Here is a 24,050-nt window from a genome sequence, read left to right as displayed (position 1 = left end):
TTCTTCCATTGAGTAAAATCATGTATTAATGGAAACTAAAAACTAAAGGAAAATATAAGATAATGAATCAGCTACATAAATCCTACATAACTAATCCACTATATTCGGGGCACATTTCATTCAACTACTAAACAAATTAAGTCAATTACGAGTTCTCTAAAACTAGAAGTTGACATAATCTGCAAAATAAAATGAAATTGTCAGCAACTAATAGCGAGAGAGAAAAGGGTGATGAAGAATGACCTCAGCACGGGCGAAGATAAAAGTGAGATAGTTATTGAAATCAGGGAAGTGAGAGTAGTGTTGAAGTTGTTGCCAAATCTGAGACTTATCGGAAGTAGCAGGAGACATTTGTTGCTCCAATAATCCACAGATCTCTTTGAACCCTTCCTCCTGCGGCTGCCATGTTGAACTCGCCGTCGCCGCCATAGAAGTTTCTAGAACAAGAACAAAGAAGATTGGAGAATACAGGGAATCTCGGACAAGTTGTGAAAGGGAGACAAAAGGAAGGGCCGATGACGACGAATGTGTGTTTAAAAGAAGAGAAGAAGAGGGGTTTGGAGCGAATAAGGATCGGGTGTGTACGGGTGTAGTGTAAGTGGTGTGTGGACCCAGCACCAAATGAATCAATCATTGGCTATTCAGACATTTGAGCGGTGGATGGTGTATCGGTTGTACTCTGGAGGTGCCACTTTTGCTTTGTTCGACCTGTCCCATTTCTCCTTTCTTCCTCGCGTTTCGACCCTTTTTTGAAAAATATTTCTAAATATAGAATAGAAAAAATTAAATTATAATTTATACTTCTGTGACATGATTAGGAAAGCTATTTTTTGAAAGTAGATGATCTTTGAAGTACAAAACTAAAACTTTCAAAATGTGAAAATAAATAACATGCTCGTGATACCTGGATCAAATTTATGTGCACTTACATGTTAATTCTCACCAATTATGCCCACTAAAATTTGATATAAAGTATTTTTTATCTCAACTATAATTTGAACCCTAATATCCAGATTACACCAACTTTATTGATGTGTAAGGCCATACTCTATGATACAACACATGCTTTAGCACCCCTGATCGATTATAGTTCCAAGAAGTTAGCATTGTAATTCAAAAAGTTTCTAACTTAATCTTTTAGCAAAATATAATGTTTATGGAAAACTACGAGCTTGGTGGAAGTATGCAGGGTTGGCAGAAACAGGCTGGGAGAAAGCTGAACCTATAAGAACTTTAATTTCCCTTTAACCATGATTCTCAACTTTAATTTCCCCACAAAGTGATTCTCTCCTTTTTAATCAGGCACAGTCGACTAGTCGAGGGGTTGGGTCTGGGTTAGGACACCACTGAAGTGATTTTATGTATGTAATTAAAGATTAGAGAAGTTTATCCTATCTCGCTTTAATTCTCTTCAGCTATTAAAGGTTTTACCCAGATGGAAGTTTAAGGGAAAAGTCTGTCGGTTTGCAGGAAATTGTAGTGTTAGCGACTGATACCACAAACAAGTGTTCAGTGCAAAGCGTTTTCCCATGCAAGATTTAAAATGCACCGGTAAGCCAATTATTTGATTAGCTTATTTGGCCAAACTTCTAAAATCAACTGCAAAGCCTTTTATTCTTTTGCAAAAATGCTTTTCGAAAAAGTAAAATATATCAACAAACAAGTTGTGAAATAACCTAAATCTCATAGTTTCCAGTTTTCCAGAGAAACCTTATACAAGGCAGCATTATTCACCAATAATCCAAAAGAATCAGCTTACACGCCATGGAGCAATTGAAAAAACACAAACTATATAACAAGGCTTTGTAATTCCTACAAGCGCCTACTATTACTGAAATTTAGTAAATAAACCAAACCTTGCAATACTTTTGGCTAAAACAACACACTAGATTACACGGTTTAATTGGTTCTCAAAAGAATATCAATGTCTTTCAAAATGCTGAAGAGCCTTGGTTTGGAACTCATTGGAGAGGGCATTTATTATTGAGATGAAAGGAGATGCACAACAGACGGCACAAGAAATAAAGTATTGTCAAAGCTCGTACCAAGGCAATCACACAGACGAAAGTACAAAGCTCGTCCTTCCTATTGGCATCCCTTTTTATTAATTAGATGCATCGCGGCTGTAACATTGATCTAGGGTCTTTGCTGGGATACGATGAAGTAGCTCACGAGGGAAGATGCGAAGGAGTGTCCATGCTAAATCAAGTGACTGGAATATGTTGCGTGTGTCATAGGCTCCTTGAGCGACAAATTTCCGCTCAAATTTGTCAAGAAACTCCAAATACAGCTGTTTCATTTATAGGAAGACTATTAGTAATCTTGACTTGATGATAACCCCCGCCAAAACACAGGTAAACTAATTCAAATATATTTCTCAGTCAAATTACCAAGTCCTCAGAAGAAAGTGCTTCTTCTCCGACAACAGCTTTCATTGCCTGGACGTCCTTTCCAATGGCATAATTTGCATACAGCTGAATTTTTTTTAAAGTTAATGCAAAAAGAAAAAGGAGAAAGAACACACACATTAAGCCATCAATTGCAAACAAAGTAAAAATGTATCAAGTCTGCCTGAAGAAATGAAAATGAAAGGGAACAGCAAAAAACATGCTTTCCGAAAGTTGATCTTACCTGGTTGGATACATCAGAATGATCCCTCCTAGTCATACCCTCACCAATGGCACTCTGAAAAAGTTTTAAGGGTTAGTCGTCCTAGTATCAATTAGTCAAAAGCATCTAGATGGACTGAAAACAAAAGGATCCGAATGGTCACCTTCATCAACCGAGACAGGGATGGAAGTACATTGATTGGTGGGTATATCTGTTACATTTCAGACAATGAAAAAAAAATGTTTTAGACATTTTTCTTCAAAAGCCCAATGCCTTTAAAGGAGTAAACACATTCAACCCATCCACAGTCATAAAAGCTTCAACAGTAGCTAATCACAAAATGGCAACCTTCTGTTGCTGTGACACAGCCGAATTCAAGAAATACTCGATTCAGCAAGCAACAGAATGCTTACAGTGACTCAGGAGTCAAGACATCATAGATATTCCATGTGTGGAACACATGTTCAATGAAATTGTCCACAATTGAATTGTAATGTAACACAATTCCAAATATGCAAATAGAAATATTACAAACCAATGGAGTATTTCCTGGATGTGTTTTTGACTAGTAATACTATAAAGTGGAACTTCCTTTAATTTTCCAAGAATGACCTTATTTTCCCAAATATAGTTGAATGTGTTTGGCTTTACTTTTGCAGCATTCTTTTCAATTGGCAGAAGATATGTTAAAGCAAGATTCCTATGCTACATGTCATTCTATTGAACACATTTCCAGGCAGTATGTGCAAAACACATATAAAACATTTGCAAGATATTAGATTTTGTTCAGATATGAAATGCAAGAATGAAACTGTTGGATAAGTCCAAAAATCTGATGAAGTTTATGGCACTAAGGCCATTCATGGAAAGGATAAGCAAAATCTGGTAAGTTTACCTGTAGGGCTTCATCTAAGGAAAAAAAAACTTGTCACTGTAGGGCCTTAGTAATAATCATACAAGTATCATAAATCTTTTTATTATTATCATTTTTCCCAGAAGAAAAAATCATAATTGCTTTAAATCCTACTGGTCATTTAGCGAAATTCATTCCCAAGTCCAACCGGAAAGTAACCTAAGTTTCAAGATAAATGGTGGCATGCAATTCATAAAGGTGTGTAAGGTGATGCATAAATGCATAATAGAAATATTATTTCTTATTAGTGCACAACTTATGACTAACATAATACCATAAAACAACCTAGACAGAAAAAAAGGAATTATGCAAAAGCTTGTTTGAATAATATTCAGAAAGTTCATAGCAGAAAAAGCAGAAACAGTTTTCGCCTTCCAAGGTAACTGTAAGCTAACCTAGGCATGGAAGTCAGCCTGTTAAGTTGATTCAGGAAATGGAATTAAAATAGAAAAACTGAAAAGCTATCTTTCCTTCAATCTATTTTCAGTGTATGCGGCATGATTTATGAAGCACGCAAACAACTTGAAATTATGATAAATGAGAAAGAATATCATGCAGTGACTCAACATCAAAAGAAAAAGGAATAACTCTTAGAATCACCAGAAAATGTTTGGAGGGTCTTTGTATAAGTTAGCATAGAACGAAAGAAGACATGACAATGGTTAAATTTCCCTCCCAAATGCTCGCGCACAAAAAAGGACAAGCGAATGTTGATGATGCTTTCTCTTCCTGCTTGATTATCCAGTTTATCAAATAATCATTTCAGTTTATAAGCCACCTGATTGAGATGATCTGGACTTAAAATGTGATTAGCATGAAATACTTCCCTATTGTCAGCAAGAGAAACGGATCGAGAACACGAAGAATTTACAGTACCCCTTCTTTTAGTTAAAAGAACCTAAAGTACCACTGCTTCAATTTGATTGCTTGCTCATTTATTACTTAGATCTCTTATAACATGAAGTATTATGCCCCTTTGCTGGTGTGAATATGTACTCAGTCCGAGAGTTCCATAATATACCTCCCCCCTTCTTTTAGTTAAAAGAACCTAAAGTACCACTGCTTCAATTTGATTGGTTGCTCATTTATTACTTAGATATCTTATAACATGAAGTATTATGCCCCTTTGCTGGTGTGAACATGTACTCAGTCTGAGAGTTCCATAATATACCTGCCGGTTATGAAGTTGTCGGTCAATATATATTTGTCCTTCAGTGATATAACCAGTAAGATCTGGAGTTGGGTGTGTAATATCTGTCCATACAACATAAGATAGAAATTGATCAATAAGAAGAAAAATCAAGCAGAAGCAGAAATAATAACCAAAATATATGGCTAGCCGTTTGTTACCATCATTAGGCATGGTCAGAATTGGAATCTGTGTGATAGATCCCGTCCGTCCCTCGATACGTCCAGCTCGTTCATAAATGGTTGCAAGATCGGTATACATGTAACCGGGATATCCACGCCTTCCAGGCACTTCTTCTCGGGCAGCAGATACCTGTAATAGGATATGTAGTTATATGATGCCAGTAGTCTTAAAGAAAGCTTAGAATACTTGCAACATCACTTAACCCATAGGTATTGATTTTAAGATCTAATGATGATCAAATTGGACCAAATCATAAGAATACAAAATAAAAAAGATGCAGATGCACTTATTGAAGAATACCTCACGAAGAGCATCAGCATATGAACTCATATCAGTTAGAATCACAAGAACGTGCTTGCCACATTCATATGCTAAATATTCGGCAGTTGTAAGGGCAATCCTGGGAGTAATAATACGTTCAATTGTGGGATCGTTGGCCTGCAAGAAGTATGGCATAATAGATCAGATTGAGCTTCAGCTTAAAGAAGTGCAATCATTTTATTAACTGAAGCGGTGTAAATATCATTTATTGATCCATGTTAAAATTGCAAGAATTACCAGGTTTAAGAAAAGTGTCACTCTCTCCATGGATCCATTTTCCTCAAAATCACGTTTGAAAAATTGAGCTGTTTCCATGTTGACACCCATAGCTGCAAAAACTATGGCAAAGTTGTCGTCTTCACCACCCTGTAGCATCAAGTAGAAAAGTAAGATTTTATATCAATATAAATGCAATTGAATCACCACGAATAAACGAAAATGGATGATGAAATGTGCCTGACCAGCTATTTGCTGGTGGCCTAAAAGAAGGAATAGACAATGAACCAACCCTCTGTACCTACTCCGCAAAAGGGTGAACTAAAGTCGGTTAGGACGAAAAAAGGAGGCTGTTTCAAGGATTATATGTTAATGAACTTCCTCAGAAGACCAAAAGAAAAAATAAAAGATAAATGCAGAAATCTATTTTGTTTATGTCGTCTTCAATGCAGTAAATATAAGGCTACCATGTCAAAAGGCAGTAGTAAGATTATTAAGATACTAGTCAAATCTCAAAACATGCTTTGATATCTTAGAGAGGCAGCCAAATGCTTTAAGACCTTTTTAAGCAATGTAACAGACTTCCATATCAGCATTTTAGGCATTTGAAATATAATCATCATGCAATACTACGTACCTCAAGAAGATTTTCAGATTTCTCCAACCTCTTCACCAAACCAGCCTGACGACAGATCTGGGCTGCAATTTCATTATGGGGAAGACCGGCAGCAGAGAAAAGAGGGATTTTTTGTCCTCTAGCAATTGAATTCATGACATCAATTGTTGAAATTCCTGTTTGAATCATCTCTTCAGGATAGGTTCTCTCACTAGGGTTGATAGAACTCCCTAAGATCGGCATTAGCATAATATTAGTGGAGAATCACAAGAACAACCGAATTAGGTCATATTAGAGCTCAGCACTTGCCAGAAATATCTCTGTAAGCCTCGGGTAAAATTGGAGGACCATTGTCAATGGGCTTCCCTGAACCATTGAAGATACGTCCGAGCATATCTAGTGAGACCGGTGTTTTAAGCACCTGCAAACATATTACCAAGAGCGCTCTTAGACAACAGTACAAATGTAAAAACAAATGAAGCATAAAACAGCACATCATCTACCAGAAACATGACTAATAAACTCAGTGGCGGATTCAGATTTTTTAACTCGTGGGTGCTCAACTATTTTTCCTATAAAGTTGCTACTGAGATTGGGTGCTCAGTTAATATATTTATATAAATTATTAGTTTTTCTATCTAAATAATAGTATTTGGTTCCAAAGTTAATGGGTGCTTGAGCACCCATAACCTTAAATGTAGATCCGCCACTGAATAAACTAAAGGTTTTTATTCATATAGAAGCCATCTCTGACACTTTTTCTTTCCATGCAAATAGAGAATGGTTACATGCTTAAATTCTCAAGTTTATTGATAAACTTCATTTGAGCATTTCACGTGCTACATACAAGAGTTAGGTTTAAAAAAAAAGATAAAGGCAAAATGCAAGAGAAGATTGAAGGCTAAAGTAAGGGAGCAAACATGTATTTCTGGACCATGGTTTATCTATGGATTACGAAACCAATTCATGGAACTTATGTACCAGTGATATACGTTTTTGGGTTCTATGCAACGAAGTTAGAGCAAATATGAGCTACACTATACCTCCCCGGTAAACTGCACAGTTGTGTATTTGTTGTCGATTCCAGATGTTCCTTCAAAAACCTGGTTAGAAAAAGGGAAAATAACCATCCCATAAGCAGGTTGAATTACGGAAAAATTGGTGAATATTAAAAGTTAAAGTAGATGATACATATTTGAAAATTCCAAACAATTATATCAAGCAAAGAGTGATACCAAAGGATAACCTACCTGAACAACAGCTTTTTCCCCATCAACTTCCAGAACTTGTCCACGTCTTGTTGTTCCATCTCCCAAACGAATGTTAACAATCTCCTGGTACTTGGGTCCCTGACAAGAGATTATATACACACATTATTCTAAAGCATTAACAGAAACAAGCAACAATAAACAACATCAAATTTAAGAAAATAATAAAAAAGTATAGCAAAGTGTACAAGGATTACCTTAACTTTGTCGAGGATAACAAGTGGTCCAGCAACACCTGAGACAGTTCTATATTCTGCAAGTATACATAGTATTGGAAGTCAGCAGTTTTTATCTTAGACAAATGACAAGTTGAATAAGTTTTTTCTTTCTTTTTTTTGATAATGATAAGAATGACAAGTTTAGTAAGTTTTGAGTTTAGATTGAGTAGAAACTACCAAAAAAGCCAGAAAAGATGTGAACTTATATGTGATGATCCACAAGATTGCCATTTTACTGAAAATGGATATGACAATGGATATATTGAATCCTGAAACCTCAAAAAGTAGGAATATCCTCCGGATGTGGAAGTGAGGCTTGACTCAAGTCATCCCTAAGAGAGAGAGTTTCAAGTACCTAGGGTCTATTATCCAGGGAAATGGGGAGATCGACGGGGATGTCACGCACCGTATCGGGGTGGGGTGGATGAAATAGAGGTTAGCGTCTGGAGTCCTGTGTGACAAGAATGTGCCACCGAAACTTAAAGGTAAGTTCTACAGAGCGGTGGTTAGACCGGCCATGTTGTATGGGGCTGAGTGTTGGCCAGTCAAGATTTCACATACCTAGAAGATGAAAGTAGCAGAAATGAGGATATTGAGATGGATATGCGGGCACACTAGGATGGATAAGATTAGGAATGAGGATATTCGGGAAAGGGTGGGTGTGGTTGTGGATGACAAGATGCGGGAAGCGAGGCTTAGATGATTTGGGCACGTGCGGAGGAGGAGCCTAGATGCTCCGGTTAGGAGGTGTGAGCAGTTGGCTCTGGCAAATACGAGAAGAGGTAGAGGGTGGCCTAAGAAGTATTGGGGCGAGGTGATCAGGCAGAACATGGCGCGGCTTCAGATTTTCGAGGACATGGCCCTTGATAGGAAGGTGTGGAGGCCGAGCATTCGGGTTGTAGGTTAGGGGGTAGTCGAGCGTTTCTCCTCGCTGCGTCGGCTAGTCTGATAGTGTTTTGTCCAGGACTTAGCGGTTTTTATTGTGTTTCACTTTTTTTTTTCTGTCTTTCACATTTTGGCCTTTCCATTTATTTGTTGTATTTTACGATGCTGATACTATTTTTCTGGTTTCTATCCTTTCCATTTATTTGTTGTATTTTACGATGCTGATACTATTTTTCTGGTTTCTATTGTTGTAACGGATCTATTGTCTCTGAGCCAAGGGTCTCCCGGAAACAGCCTCTCTATCCCTTCGGGGTAGGGTAAGTTTTGCGTACACTCTACCCTCCCCAGACCCCACTAGTGGAATTCTGTTGGGGGTTGCTGTTGTATCCTCCTAGTAGTCAGACCCCACTAGTGGGATTCTACTAGGGGTTGTTGTTGTTGCTATTGTATCCTCCTAGTAGTGTATAGACAGAAGGTACAGCAAAATTTTGATATGTTTACTTCAGTTGCTGCGTGGATAAAACTAAACAACATATTCTCAAGAGTCCTAGAGTTATTAAGTATACCCATCAAATCCTAATACCTACTGAAACTATAAGGGAAAAAAGGTCTACTGCCATCAGCGCTTCAACTGCTGATACGTGTTCATGCCCAATCATCGGCAGAAGGCATCAGACGGGCTTTGAGAACAGTTCTCTGCCACCTGGGGAACACTCTATTCTTAAATCTACAAACTAACTAGGACCACAAGTGAGACATTCATTTCGTTAGTCCTAGTTAAATATAGCATGTGTAACTCAGCTCTAGTTATAATTGAAGATCATTGCAATCATAATGAACCCGCACCACATATTTTCAAACAGAATCCCCTATTCATCAATTCACTCTTCCTAGAATTCCTTGATTCAATTGAAAAAGTGCTAACACGGGTTTAAGGGCTCATTTCCAAGGCCTGTTACTTAAGCAAAGAACTACCACATCTGCATACCATGAGTGGAACATGTCAAATAAGCCTCTAGCAAACAAGAAGAAGAAGAAAACGATATAAACATACCCATTCCAACCTCCAGGGTTCCCTCCTCCATGTCAATATTGTTGTTTTCCGCACCCATATTTTAACCTGAAAATTAACAAACAAAGAAAATGAAGCAACATCCTATGCCCGCAAGTACTGATAAATCACTTTACAATTGATCATCAGATCACATCTCATTACATAAACAAGAAAGCATCAAAATGCCAAGATGAGCAGCAGAGACGGATACAAAAATTCAAATCAGCAGCAGGTGCTAAATATTACCACACTCACTATTTAGTATAGAAAAATTTCCAACTATACATAAACTGTGAGCCAAAGGCCTAAAAAGCTAGGGCAGTAACAAACAGAGATATCAACAGTAATAAAACAGAGCAATTAGGAGATACATACAAATAAAATTATTACTTATGGGTAAAGTCAAAGGCAGTGGATTGTGTAGAGATGTGTCGCAGTGAGATCGAAGGGTTGTAAATTGCGTTAACTAAATGGAAAGGTGAAGAATGGAAGATTGGAGAATGGATCTGTAAGAAAAAGGTAAGTACCTTTTCTGCTTCTGAATCCAAGACAGAGCAAGAGAATAGAGGAGAGAGAGAGAGAGAGAGAGAGAGAGAGAGAGAGAGAGAGAGAGAGAGAGAGAGAAATGGAACCGAGATCTAATGGTGGAGATAAATAATTAATACTACTCCAGCAGTTTGTAAATGAAATGAGACCATGAGAAGATGGAGGTGGTTTTGTTATGTTATTACAGTAATAACATTAGTACGGGTTTTGTTTTGTTAAAATTGGAAATTAACGTAATATCCCGAATCGGTCACATTTTCTCATTTACTACCCTCCGTTTTGTATATTTATTTGATTGTACATGATTTTAAGAATGTAAAAAAATTCTTCATATCATTTCTATAACGGAATGTCATTAAAAGTAAATTAAAATCAAAAGCTTGTCAAATATGTGATAGACCTTTTAATTAACATATTAAAAGGTAAAGTAAAGTACAAAAGTGATAATTGTCATCTTTTTAGTGTTTGTATAAAAATTACACAATATAGTAAAGCATATTTTTTTAAAGAAAATTTATATAAAAATGTGATATTCGTTTTAACAGATTAAAATGTGATATTCTTTCATCTTAAATAATGTTCTTAAATATGTATTTACCGAAAAACTTTACACAAAAGTGATAATTTTCAATATATTTGTAAGTTAATTAAATTAACTCTTCATAAATACAACATTCAAACAATTGACAAGGATGTAATAAAAGAAAAACAACAAAAAAAAGGACATTTGTAGTTATCCACCGGTAAAACCATGGAAGTGAACCGCTAGCAGACAAGTGTAATTTTGCCGTTGGCACACCTGCGACCACGTGACTCTTGCCTCAGGCCCCCCAACCAATTGATTGCTTAGTTGCGTGGGACCCATAGTGTGAGACCTGCACGTTGATATATTGAAAACATACCAAAAAAAGAAAGGAAAAACAGAGGAGAAGAAAATCTAAAAATGAATGTCTTGGCAATGGCTTGTTTAATTCTCATTGTCTTTGTTCCCGTTTCCTTTTTCCTCTTCTATCATTCAATGTATTAAAAGAGATTTCTATAAATGGAGTTAATTTGGACGATCAAACATCTATTTCTTGCCTTCTTGACAGAGTCTGTTATATGTGTTTGAGATGAAATAACTATGATTTAATTCTTCTATCTTCTAAAAATTTCTTATGATAAGTAACTTATTGATTTTATTGTAGTCATACAAGAGTTGTAACTTATAAGTGCTTGACATGGAGGCTTGATAAACTAGAGAGATTGCATAAGCAGTCCTACACTACGACTTCACCCAATATAATGAAAAATATGTCAAAAAAATTCATTGCTTCATTGTTTATTTCGAATGACACCATAAAAGATTATTATGAAAAATAATTAACATGAAACATATTGAAAGGCAAAATACATACGTCGGGGACATCTAAAGTTGCAACGATTTAGACACCTTAAGTAGGACTTGTTTGAGTTGAACACGTATAGTAAGTCCAAAGTGTATCATTCAGTCATGTTTCACTGACATGGTTGATAGCGCGAGTTGCACCATGTAGAATGCTCTTTGGGTAGATATTTCTAGTTGTAGTTTGCCAAAAAATGAACCACATTTAGTAGGTTTTCTAAGTGAAAACAGAGTAATTAAGAGATGAAAATGTGTATGAAGATACATTTATGCATCGAAAATACTCCTAGGACATCAGTAGAGGACAATAAACGTGAACATTCTACATGTGCAACTTACACTATCAACCATATCGGCGGAATATGTCTTTATAAATTTTGAGCCTATTATAGGTGTATAATCGGAGTAAGACCTACAGATAAAATATGTGTTCAGCCTATATTGAAACAAATGTTTCCTCCTTCCCCCTTAGGTGGTATATCATCATGAATCCATGATATTAAAAAGCTTGCCAAGTTCCACTTTTGATCAGTGGTTTAAAAGGAGTGAGTGAGAGAGAAACTTAATCCTTTGACCAAATTAACAGTGATGGTGAAGGCTAGCAATCTTAAGTCAACATTGATAAAATAAACAACATCAAACTTGAGCGAAAGTTTCCTGATTTTGTAACCTAAATAGAGAAATTCGCGCAATGATAGGAAATATAGCAGGTATTGGCCAACATTTGCGCATAATAAAGAAATCACATGGAACATGTTTGGAAAGCCATCTAACGTAAGAATTAGATTTGTGTGTAATTGCGTGAAATTATATAATTTATCATATTTGTTGGCCGAGCTTACTTGGTTAGTACAAAAGTCATCGTCTACTGAAAGAGAGTAATTATACTCTCCAATTCTCAAGATGGAGGTAAAAATTGATAGTAATTATACCGTGTAATTACAAGCTAATGTAACTTTTCTATTTTTTTCAAATTTTTTTCAAATATATTAAGTAATATATTTATTTACACTATTTCTCTTTTATTTTTCTTATTCTTATTTTTCAACCTTCCAACATGTTAATTATGTTTCATATAATTTTGCAACTTCTAATATTTTGCTTTTTTTTTTCTTCTTATTTTTGTAGTTGTAAAACACAATTTCATATTTTACTAGCTTTATTTTTTTATAGTATAAATAATTATTTAAAAAAAATCTAAATTCATAAACTTTTATTAATATTGTATTCATATGAGTTTGTAAAAACAATAAAGTAATAATTTAAAAAATTAAATTAAGATATTAGTTATTTAAAAGATAGTCTATATGCTGATTATTCTTTTTGATATTAGTTATCAACTTATAATTATCTAATACTTTTATTTAAAAAAAATACGTAATGTATTTAGTTATAAATAATATATAATACTTCTTATTTATACATGTATTTGTTGCACATTAAAATTTACTTACTTAGTATTTTACTAGCTTCATCTTTTAATAATTAGTATAAATATATATCATAAAAAAATTACTTTTTAAGCTCATATCTAACTTTCTTATATTCACATGAGCTTATAAAAAACCAATTCTTTATTAAAAATTTTATTAATTAATTTAAGTAATGATATTTTTTATTTGAAAGATATTGATTATGTAATGACCCGGCAAGTCGTTCTGTGTATTATAGTCTCGTTCCCCTATCTATCGCTTCTTCTATGTTCATTTGTGGTTATGTGACTTGTCAGGATGGTTGGATTGGTTCTGGGAAAGTTTCAGAGTGAATTGGGACACTTAGTCCCAAGGTTGAAAGCTTAAATTGAAAGAGTTAACCGGAGTTTGACTTTTGTGTAGACAACTCCGGAATGCAGTTTTGATGGTTCTGATAGCTTCGTAGGATAATTATGGACTTAGGCGTATGTTCGAATATTGATTTGGAGGTCCGTAGGTTGGTTTGAAACTTTTTGGCGAAGGTTGGAAGGTTGAGGGGTTTGACCAAGAGTTGACTTTATTGATATCGGGTTTCCGGGAGTTGGAATAGGTTTGTTGTGTCATTTGGGACTAGTGTACAAAATTTCAGGTCATTCGAAGTTTATTTGATATGGTTCAATATTAGTTTTAGAAGTTGAAAGTTCATTAATTTCATTAGGCTTGAATTGGGGTGTGATTCGTGATTTTGATGTTGTTTGATATGATTTGAGGCTTCGACTAAGTTTGTATCGTATTTTTGAACCTGTTGGTATGTTTGGATTGGGTCCTGGGGTCTCGGGTGTGATTCGGATTGAAATCGAATTGAGGTTTGGACTTAGAGAAATGATGTTGGCTTTAGTTCTGGTGTAACCGGTTTTGGGACGCAAGTGCGGAGCTGCAGAAGCGGCCATTTGTGCACAGTTGCAAAGATGTGGGAAGGTTGTCTGGGAGCGCAGTTGCGAAAGGTCTCCGCATATGCCAGTCCACAGAAGCGGACAATAGGGCGCAGGAGCATGATCGCAAGTGCGGCGTGGAGTTCGCAGAAGCGAGTTCTGTGTTGGGCAAGGAGTTCCGCGGAAGCGGAAGATTTAGCGTAGGTGCGCTTCCGCAGGCGCGAAGCCATATTTCACTGATGCGGAAGGTCGGAGGCCATAGATGAATAGCATAAGCAAGATTTTTGGTCGCACCTGTGGGACCGTAGATGCGGTTAAGTGAGTCACACGTGCGGGAATCGCTGGGCAAAAATATAATCGAGGGTTTGAGCCATTTTGGACTTGTAAGATTCGTCTAAGGGCAATTTTTGAGAGGGTTTTGGCTACATTTGAAGAGGTAAGTGAAGATTTATCACTTTTATTGATAAACACTGATTACTCATAGATTTTACACCTAGTTTATGTGTATTTGAGATGAAAATTGGAAATTTTAGACTATGTTATTGGTGAGTAAGATTTGATGATTTGAGGGTCGATTTGTGCATGGAATTGGATAAATATAGTATGGTTGGACTCGTGATTGAATGTGTAACGACCCAACCGATTATTTTGCTTTATAGATCCCCGTTCCCCTAAATAAAACTCCTTATATGTACTTTTACTATTTTATGACTTGCGAGGATGGTTAGTTCGAAATTTGGAAGGGTTCGGGTTGAAATTGGAACACTTGGTTCCTTAAGGTTGGCTAAAAAGAGCTAATTTTGACTTGAGTCAACGTTTTGAGTAAACGACCTCGGAACCGGGATTTGACAGTTTCAATAGGTTCGTATGATAATTTTGTACTCGAGCATATGTTCGGATCGGGTTTTGGATGACTCGGGAGCGTTTCGGCGCTTAATATTGAAAGTTGGCACATTGAAGGTTTTAAAGTTCTTTAAATCTGGTTTGAAGTAGGATTTTGTATTATTGAGGTCCAATTGGGATTCTGAGCATGAGAATAGTTCCGTATGATGATTTAAGAATTGCACGCAACATTTGGAGTCATTCCGAGTAGTTTAAGTATGATTCGGCGCAATCGTAGTAAGCTAGAAGAATTTGAAGTTCATAAGATGATTCTATTGGTTTTAGCGTATGATTCTTAGTTTTAATGTTGTTATCTGTGTTCCGAGGGTGCGAACGAGTCCGTTTTATGATTTCAAACTTGTTGGTACGTTTGGGCGGGGCCTCAAGGGCCCCGGATGCCATTCGGACAGCGGAAGTCATTTGTCCTTAGTTGGATAGCTGAAGCACCCAACTTCTGGTGCAATCGCACCTGCGGAGGGCCAGCCGCAGGTGCGAGCTCGCATAAGCGAGGCAGGGACCGCACATGCGGAGGCGCAGGTGCAAAGCAGGCGATCGCAGAAGTGGAATAGGGTCACAGGTGCGACGCGCTCGCCGTAGAAGCGGGCTCGCAGATGCGAGCCGTTGGTCGCAGAAGCGGAGGAGGTCAACCTGGGCTTGATCCGCACCTGCGTGGTTTTGTCCGTAGAAGCGGAACCGCAGGTGCGACAGTGTCATCGTAGGTGCGAAAAATCGCTGGGTAGTGAGGTTCATTTAAGTCGGGAGTTAAACTATTTTTGACTTATTTCATTCATTCATTGGGCGATTTTGGAGCTTTTGGAGAAGGGTTTTCACCTAGCTCTTTGAGGTAAGTGATTTCTATACAATATGAGTTTAAAACATAAATTATGGGTAGATTTTAACATTAAAATTGTAAAAATTATGGTTTTAGATGAAAAACATAGGTTTTGATAAAAATAAAATTTAACTACGAAAATGATTATGGAATGAGATGAAAATTATATATCTGAGTTCGTAAGGTTATGGGTAACGATTTTCTTTAAAAATTTTCGGAATCTGGGCACGTGGGCTCGGGGTGAATTTTAGAAATCTTTCAATTTGGGTTGGCTAATTACTCTAATAGTTAAATTATAAACTTTTTAACATGTATTGACTAAATTATAGGAGTATAACATTTGACTAGTTCCGAGTCGTTTGGCACCGAGTTGAGGTTTTAGAACGAATTTGAGGATCAGAAAAGAGCTTGAGAACGAGGTAAGTCTCTTGCAGGTGAATTTTATATTCTTAAAATGAAATAAGTTAAGAGAGTGTCTAAAGGAAATAATTAATGAATTAAATTTTTTGTAATTTAATTTATTTGATTAGTATCTGAATCTTAATGTAGGGAGAAAAATAAGGTTTAATGGAAGAATTTTGAAATTAAATTGAGGAGTGCAATTGCGAATGTTTATGAATAATTAGTATGGTATGATTAATTTCGATATTTTGATATTTCGAATTAAGTCCATAATAGTCTCGTTAATTAAATTTTGTGGCCCCTGAATGATAAGGAATTAAATGAAATTCAATTTTTTGGTGGAAAATAAAGACCTAGCACGATTGAAAAGGGTGTTAAATCCTAAAACCTATGGCTATATAAGGGGTCTTAAGCCACAATGGTGGGATAACTTTTTCATTCAATTTTACACCAAAAGGTCATACGTTTTTCCTAAGAAATTTCGCTCACACGAGTCCTGCGAATTCCCAGTATTGTTCGGGTAACACATCATTAACCAGAGGATGATCTCGTGAAAGGTTTTTGCTCATACTTGATGGCTCGTTTTGCGATCACGATCACGCTTCAAGAGAAAAATTTCGATTTTATGTTTGAATAAAATCTATGACGTGTGTTGTGTATATTACATGCAAGTGATCATTATTATTTGCTTCCGATTTTTATACATGTATTCCATCACACGATTCTTTAGGTTAATTAATTCTTCTACCTCTTATACGTAGTAGATCAAACCATTTTTTCGCTTAAAATATATCTGAGCAATTCGAACTATTTGAAAATATTTTTGGTCTTTCGCTTAATGGTTAAAAATTAAGATCACTAGATGATGAGAATCAGAAAAAATATTATCTTATTTTTGGAAGCTCCTTAGAACATAATAGTCACTCCGACATTGATGGTCTATACTTATTTTTCGAATTAAAAGTGTTAATACTTTAATTGATTTATTCAATATGATAAAATGTCTTGATTTTTTTCAAATGCCTATATTTCTTATAAGATAATGTAGTTCTTGTAGCAGTTGTCTCTACGGAAAGAAGCTTTTGAAAACTAAAATTGATAAAATCTTAAGATCGACAATGTCTTTAAATGGATTAGCTATTTTATCAATTGAAAAAAATTATTAGAAGAAATCGATTATATATAAAATTATTAATAGTTTTGCATCTCAAAAAGTTAGAAAAATAAATTTTAAATAAAATATATACATATTTTTTTAATAAGAAAAGCTTAAGACCTCTTATTAAAATTTGGCTTTAGGCCCCCAATTTTGCCAAGCCGTCCCTGGCCTCACTACAGTATCAGTGGTGCCCCTTGTCTAGTATTTTGTTTGTTAGGTTGGGACTCGTGTGCATTTATGTATCATTCAGTCAGCTAGAAGATCGATGAAACTCAAGTCATGTATTTATGTCCATAGTAGTATCATTTGTACTTCATAATTTGAGTATAAGGATTTATATGTGTTGAATAGCCTATGAGCTCTATGTTATATTCGAGCGTTAAAAATGATTAATTTATGACATATGCACAATTTTCATGAGTTCTAAGTGTAAGCTATTTTGCTAAAGATTCTATCATCGAACATCGAATTCTGGCGGGTCTTTCCTTGATCCCTTCCTTGCATCATCTCCCTAATCTCTCCTATAAATAACAAGGCCTTTGCGCAGGTGGTTAGCACCCGAAGACAAGATTCGAGGGGCGTTCAGCCACTTGACTGTAAGGAGAGGGGCTGTTGCTACAGTTTCGCCGCTTGCATTGCAATTCTCGCACGTTTTTAGGGCAGATAAGAGGTACTTTTCAGCACAAGAGCATGGTAGTCACACCTCCCATCTTATTCTCTGATCGCGTATTCAGCCTATCTGTTCTAGTTCTCGCTCATGGATGCTTCTGTTCGCGCTTAGTCGATTTTCAAGGAAAGATGCAAAAAGACTATAGGCGCAGAAGTGAAGTCATCCCCACCCGGGAATCACGAACGGAGGTGTTAAATTTTATTGAATTTAAATTCAATGAAATAATTTGGACTATATTATAAATATATATGTTCAAATAAATATTTTGGGCTAGTATAATTGAATTAATTATATGAGTCCGATATATGTGAATATATCCAAATCCATTGGGTTGGCCCATATAATTGGGCTAAAAGTGACGAGCCCACTTCATTAAGCCCAATATGTTATCTTCCTAGAGGCCCAGTTTGGTGTCACGTGTCAAATGACGTGGCACGCCAAGTCAAATGAAAGAGCCATCATGATCATGCCATGTCTCAAAATGACAACGCATGCAAAGTCAAATTAAAAGGCCAATGAAATCGTGCCACATGTACAAGTGACATGTTATGGCTAATCAAATGCGGCCTTGTCATGCTTCGATGTGATTGGTCGGAAAGAGTTTGTTCTTATCACAACTCTTTTCTCCCACAACTATAAATACGGGTCTTTATAACTCAGAAAAGACACTAAATGTTATAACAAGAAGCAAGGGAGAACTCGTGGATCAAACCCTGTAAATTTTTCCACAAGTTTCAAGCTTCAAGAAATCAAGTTCAAGCTCAAGAATGAAGAACAAATCAACGTTCAAGGAGTGCGAGTTAAAATCAAAGTTTGTGCTAGTTGAATTCAAGATCACCGTTCGTGAAAACAAATATAGATTCAAGATCAAGCTCAAAGGCCCTTGAATTTATCTACTATCAAAAAGTAGAATCAGAGGATTCATAGAGATTGTAATACTCATATTATTTGAAATAAAATACTATGATTGTTGCAATATTTTTCGATCTCGAATATTTTCTTGACGCAATTTATTGTCTACAAATTCTGGCACGCCCAGTGGAACAATCTCTACCTCTCATCTCAACTTTATAATCACTAAAGGTCAAGAACATCGAAATGGCTTCAAAGAAAATCAACTCCATATCAACTTCCCTCAATGCCTCTAATTCCAGGTTTAATGTTGATGTGGAAAGCATCCTTGATGTTACCTTTGGAATTTTTGGACAACTTATGAGGAGCAAAACAAGCTCTTTAGGACAACAAGCACTCCAAGTGTCGTCCGCATCAACCCCTGTTTTTGGATGTTTATCCTCAAAAGGAGCAAGATCTTCTACAAACGCACCCGAAGGAGGAAGCGATGTTGCCGAAAAGATTAAGAAAACTCTAGCTCTGCTTAACCTCTTCGGATCTAAGAACTCTGTTCTGAAGGAAGATGATGATATTTCAAGTGATAGATCCTCCCCACTTACATCGCATAGCGTGAGCCGATCGAGGATCAATCTATGCGACAATCCATGCTACTCTCCATCTTCCACAACAATCATGCAAGCAATGGTAACAAACACTTCATCTGTGGAGGAGCAGATGGCAAACTTGACAGAAGCAATCGCTGGCTCAACCAAGTGCATGCAAAATCAAGATGCTAGAATTGACAAGCTAACAGACAGGCTGGGAATCTTGATGGAAGAATAATCCAACCATGTACCTAGCAAGCTCCCAGAAGTTCCAGAAAGTGATTCTCCCCTAAGACAAGTCATCCGCTAAGGCTATCCTTGTCTCATATGAAGGGATGATTCCAATCGATCAACTGAAGGAGTTCATTGAAGTAACTATTAAAAATAAGTATGATGTTGCTGCCAAGTCCTCTCTTACATACGTAAAGCTGTATACTGCAAGGATCGATATGTTGAAGATGCATGTTGGCTATCAACCTCCAAAGTTTCAACAGTTTGACGGCAAAGGCAATCTAAAGCAACACATGGCCCACTTCGTTGAGACGTGCAACAATGTTAGGACTTATGGAGATTACCTAGTCAAGTAGTTTGTCCGCTCACTAAAAAGAAATGCTTTTGATTGGTACACAGACCTCGAGGCTGGATCTATTGATAGCTGGGATCAACTAGAGCAAGAGTTCCTCAATTGCTTTTATAACACGGGACGTACTGTGAGTATGATAGAACTTACAAATACTCGTCAATAAAAGGGTAAATCAGTAATCGACTTTATCAATCGTTGGAGGAATGCAAGCCTCAACTACAAAGACAGACTTAATGAAGCTTCTGGCATAGAGATGTGCATCCAAGGCATGCATTGGGAACTACGCTACATCTTGCAAGGTATCAAACCTAGCACATTTGAAGAACTTGCAACTCGTGCCCATGACGTGGAATTAAGAATGTCATCCGCTGGAAATGAAAGGCTGCCCATCTATGAGCCTCGCAAAGGGAACGACAAGCAAGAAGTCAGAAAATTGAGCAATTTCGTTTCCAAGTCTGAAAGCAAAGAAGCTATGAATGTCAACACATAACTTGTGAAGTTCATGACGAAGGTGGGAAAGAAGCAGAGTGTGAAATCAACTTCTTTTGAAGATAAGCCGAGTGAAAAGTTGACTCATGCAAGAAAAGGAGTATCCATTTCTAGATTATGATGTGGCTACAATTTTTGAAGATCTTCTCGAGTTAAAGCTCATTGAGCTTCTAGAGATGAAGCAACCAAATGAAGATGGGAAAACTGATGATCCAAATTACTGCAGATATTATCGACTTATGAGTCATCCTCTTGTGAAGTGCTTTGTCTTTAAGGACAAAGTTATGGACTTGGCCTGTGAAAAGAAAATCGTGCTTGAAGATGAGAAGGCGAGTGCCAACCAAGTCTCTATCACCTTTGGCTCATTCAGTCTAGATGACCTATGCAGTTTAAAAGAAATCAAAGATGTAGAATTACTAGAGAATAACTAAGTCAAAGTATATCAGCCTGATGATGATGAAGGTTAGACGTTGGTGACTGGTCGTAGGCGCCACAAAAGGAGCGCACAAAAAGAATCAATAGAACAACCAACAAGGAAAATTATGGTAAAAGACCAAGGAAATGGAGTCCAGTTAAGCATTTGAAGATGGCAAAAGTGGAAGTGCACCACCCTTAAAAGCCACGACATCTAGTGGCCTTGGAGGAGTTCTTGTCAAGTTGGTTCCGCACGACGATTTCCCATGATGGTAGTGAGGCCTTTTGTTGCCATACTGGCAAAGGGAAAGAAAAGAGTGATGACCTACCATTGGAACCATCTTCGGAAAAGCTCATCGAGTCCATTCCTCAAGAAGTTAATGCTTGTGAGGAAAAGTTACGTTCACGAATGACGATCTTCTACTATGTGACACTCCTCATAACCGCCCATTATACCTGGTTGGCTATATGCACGATGAAAGAGTAAATTGAATTTTGGTTGATGGAGGATTCTTAGTGAACATCTTGTCGATTCGTACTGTGAAAGAACTTGGCATTCCTATGAACGAACGCTTGGAAAGTCGTGTGATGATCCAAGGATTCAACCAAGGGGGAAAAGAGCCATAGGTGTGATCAGGTTGGGAATCACCATTGAAGATATGCAATCAAGTGCATGGCTACATGTAATCGATGCAAAGACTTCATACAACGTCTTGCTTGGAAGGCGTTGGATACATGAGAATAAAGTGGTTCCATCTACCTACCATCAATGTTTGAAGTACTACGAGGGTGAAGTCGAGAAGAAGATAGTTGCTGATGACAAGCCATTCACTAAGACTGAGTCACACTTCCCCGATGCAAAGTTCTACTTGAAGAACCGCATTATGAAGGAGCTAAAAGCTGATGATGTCACGAAGGGCGAGAATGACGAGTTCGGGATTGAAATTGCTGAGGTGGTTGCCGACAAAACCAAAGTTGTTGCTGAGGAGGTATACCCTAACTCAAATAAATATCATGGAGGTATATTGTGTCTCATGGCAAGAAAGTAACTCATGCGCTCTGCTATGTCCCTAAAAAGAAGAAAGAGAAGGGTGAGTCATCCAATCTCCAAACCAATATTCTAAGGGGGTTAACTTTTCCGATCAAACAAATTTCGGCAGTAAAGCTATCCTCAACACTACTTGGAGGGTTTGTGGCCCAAAATAATTCGTAGAATGTGGTACTCCCTACAAAGCGTACAAATGAAGGCCTTGATCCTAATGCTTACATGCTATTTGCAAAAGCCGGATATAATCCCAATGAGCCATCAAAATTAGGGAAACTCCCGTCAGAAGCTGCTACAAGGCAACCATGTGAAGGTCTGGGATACAAGCAACCTCCACTAGTTCGCATCTCTATAAGAAGGTCAAGCAACAACTATATCACTGTAGAAGATGAATATGCCGCTTCTAACAGACCTTCTCTCTTTGATCGACTTGGAAAATCAGCTGTGAGGACTTCCGTATTTGAGAGATTGGGTTCATTAAAGAAAGGGAACAACTTCGAGAGAAATTATCGAAATACAAGAATACCCATTTCGTCTAGAATCCATAAGATCTCTAAGGATTTCCAAAGTCTGGTCCCTTCTAGGATAAGGCGACAAATAAAAGTCGTGGTTTCGTGTGATGAGGTATGAAGGTAAAGCCACACACTGTGGTCTACACTAATGAACGTGATGAAGATGAAGAAAGTGTGGGTTCTTCGTATGATATTACTACATCATACGAGTAAAGTACTTCACTTCTAATGGAGGATGACGAGAAATTGGAGGATATTTCACCATGTTATCACATATCTTTCAATGATGGGGACCCTCAAGAAGATGAAGACGCAAGATATGCTCCGCCTAAACTTGAAGAAGAGGTGAATATAACAGTTGATGCCTTAAAAGAAGTTAACCTTGGCACAAATGAAGAACCAAGGCCCACCTACCTAAGTGCTTTACTAGCAGTCAATGAAGAAAGCACTTATGTCGAGTTACTCAAGGAGTTTAATGATGTCTTTGCTTGGAGTTACAAAGAGGTGCCTGGCTTGGACCCTAAAATAGCAGTCCATCACCTTGCCGTCAAGAATGGCGCTCGTCCTGTTAAGCAAGATCAAAGGCGCTTTAGGCTGGACTTGGTTCCCTTTATTGAAAGTGAAGTTAACAAACTCATTGAAGCTGGCTTTATTCGTAAAGTTAAATACCCAACATGGGTTTCAAGTATTGTTCCCGTGAGAAAGAAGAATTGCCAAATTCGAGTGTGTGTTGACTTTAGAAATCTCAACAATGCATGCCCTAAGGATGAATTCTCGCTTCCTATTCCAGAACTTATGGTTGACGCTATCACTGGGCACGAGGCAATGTCATTCATGGATGGTTCATCAGGAATATAACCAAATTCGCATGGCACCAAAAGATGAAGAGCTTACTGCATTCCGCACCCCAAAGGGTATTTATTGCTACAAGGTAATGCCTTTTGGATTGAAGAATATTGGTGCTACTTACCAAAGGGCTATGCAGAATATTTTTGATGACCTTCTCCACAAAAATGTTGAATGCTATGTTGACGACTTGGTGGTAAAATCAAGAAAGAGGAGCGACCACTTGAAAGACTTGAGAATAGTATTTGAGTTGCTCTGGAGGTACCAACTTAGGATGAATCCATTGAAATGTGCCTTTGGAGTTACTTCTGGAAAGTTCCATGGTTTCATTGTCCGGCATCGAGGGATCGAAATTAATCAAATCAAAGTTGATGCAATTTTGAAAATGCTTGAGCCTCGAGATATTCATGAATTGAAAAGTCTGCAAGGAAAGCTAGCTTATATTAGGAGATTTATCTTGAATCTATCTGGGAGATACCAACCATTCAGTCGCCTTATGAATAAAGGTGTCCCTTTTAAGTGGGACCAAGCGTGTAGCAATGCCTTTGAGAGCATTAAATCCTACTTGATGAAGCCTCCGCTTTTAGTAGCCCCTATATATGGAAAGCCATTGATACTATACATTGCGGCACGAGAAAGGTCTGTTTGAGCACTGTTGGCCTAAGAAAATAGTGAGGGGAAAGAAAACTCTCTTTACTACTTGAGCAGGAAGATGACACCAAACGAGCTTAATTATTCGCCAATTGAAAAGTTGTGTTTGGCACTAGTCTTCTCAATTCAAAAGTTGAAGCACTACTTTCAAGCTCATGTTGTTCGTCTTGTTTCTAAAGCAAATCCCATTAAGTTTGTAATGTCAAAACCAGTCCTTAGAGATTGACTAGCAAGATGGTACCTCCAATTTTAACAATTCGAGATTGTGTACATTCCTTATAAGGCTGTAAAAGGACAAGCATTGGCAGACTTCTTGGCAGATCATCCGATACTTGATGACTGGAACTAACTGATGAACTACATGACGAAGAGCGCAATGCTC

At 37.2% G+C, this 24,050-nt stretch overlaps 2 protein-coding genes across 8 annotated transcripts in view; both read right to left on the bottom strand.

The window, feature by feature from the left end:
• The window catches only part of LOC107804574 (transportin-1), a 33,897-nt gene extending 33,127 nt beyond the window's left edge, over nt 1-770 (bottom strand). For both annotated transcript variants that reach the window (XM_075252389.1, XM_075252390.1), the window contains exon 1: nt 244-770. In XM_075252389.1, coding sequence (XP_075108490.1) covers nt 244-429 — 186 coding nt within the window. In that variant the 5' untranslated portion in view covers nt 430-770. The remainder of the gene's footprint in view (nt 1-243) is intronic.
• Nucleotides 771-1,696: 926 nt separating this feature from the next.
• LOC107771530 (V-type proton ATPase subunit B 2) lies at nt 1,697-10,205 on the bottom strand. Of its 6 annotated transcripts, none has more exons than XM_075252391.1 (15): nt 10,001-10,205; nt 9,474-9,539; nt 7,514-7,569; nt 7,299-7,397; nt 7,092-7,151; nt 6,354-6,469; nt 6,070-6,274; nt 5,454-5,582; nt 5,196-5,333; nt 4,874-5,024; nt 4,695-4,777; nt 2,774-2,821; nt 2,632-2,685; nt 2,391-2,474; nt 1,697-2,290 (listed from the first exon to the last, which is right to left on the bottom strand). In XM_075252391.1, exons 2-15 carry the CDS (start codon nt 9,529-9,531, stop codon nt 2,105-2,107), a joined length of 1,467 nt encoding a protein of 488 aa, XP_075108492.1. In that variant the 5' UTR covers nt 9,532-9,539; nt 10,001-10,205; the 3' UTR covers nt 1,697-2,104. The 6 variants fall into 6 exon arrangements, with proteins under 6 accessions (XP_075108492.1, XP_016446397.1, XP_075108493.1 ...); XM_016590911.2 differs by having other exon boundaries at nt 6,070-6,278; nt 6,358-6,469; XM_075252392.1 differs by having other exon boundaries at nt 9,849-10,144.
• Nucleotides 10,206-24,050: the final 13,845 nt, after the last annotated feature.

Source organism: Nicotiana tabacum, chromosome 4 (genome assembly GCF_000715075.1).
Source record: "Nicotiana tabacum cultivar K326 chromosome 4, ASM71507v2, whole genome shotgun sequence".
Classification (NCBI taxonomy): Eukaryota; Viridiplantae; Streptophyta; class Magnoliopsida; order Solanales; family Solanaceae; genus Nicotiana; species Nicotiana tabacum.
Note: the sequence above shows the minus strand (reverse complement) of the source record. Positions and strands in the feature narration are given on the sequence as shown.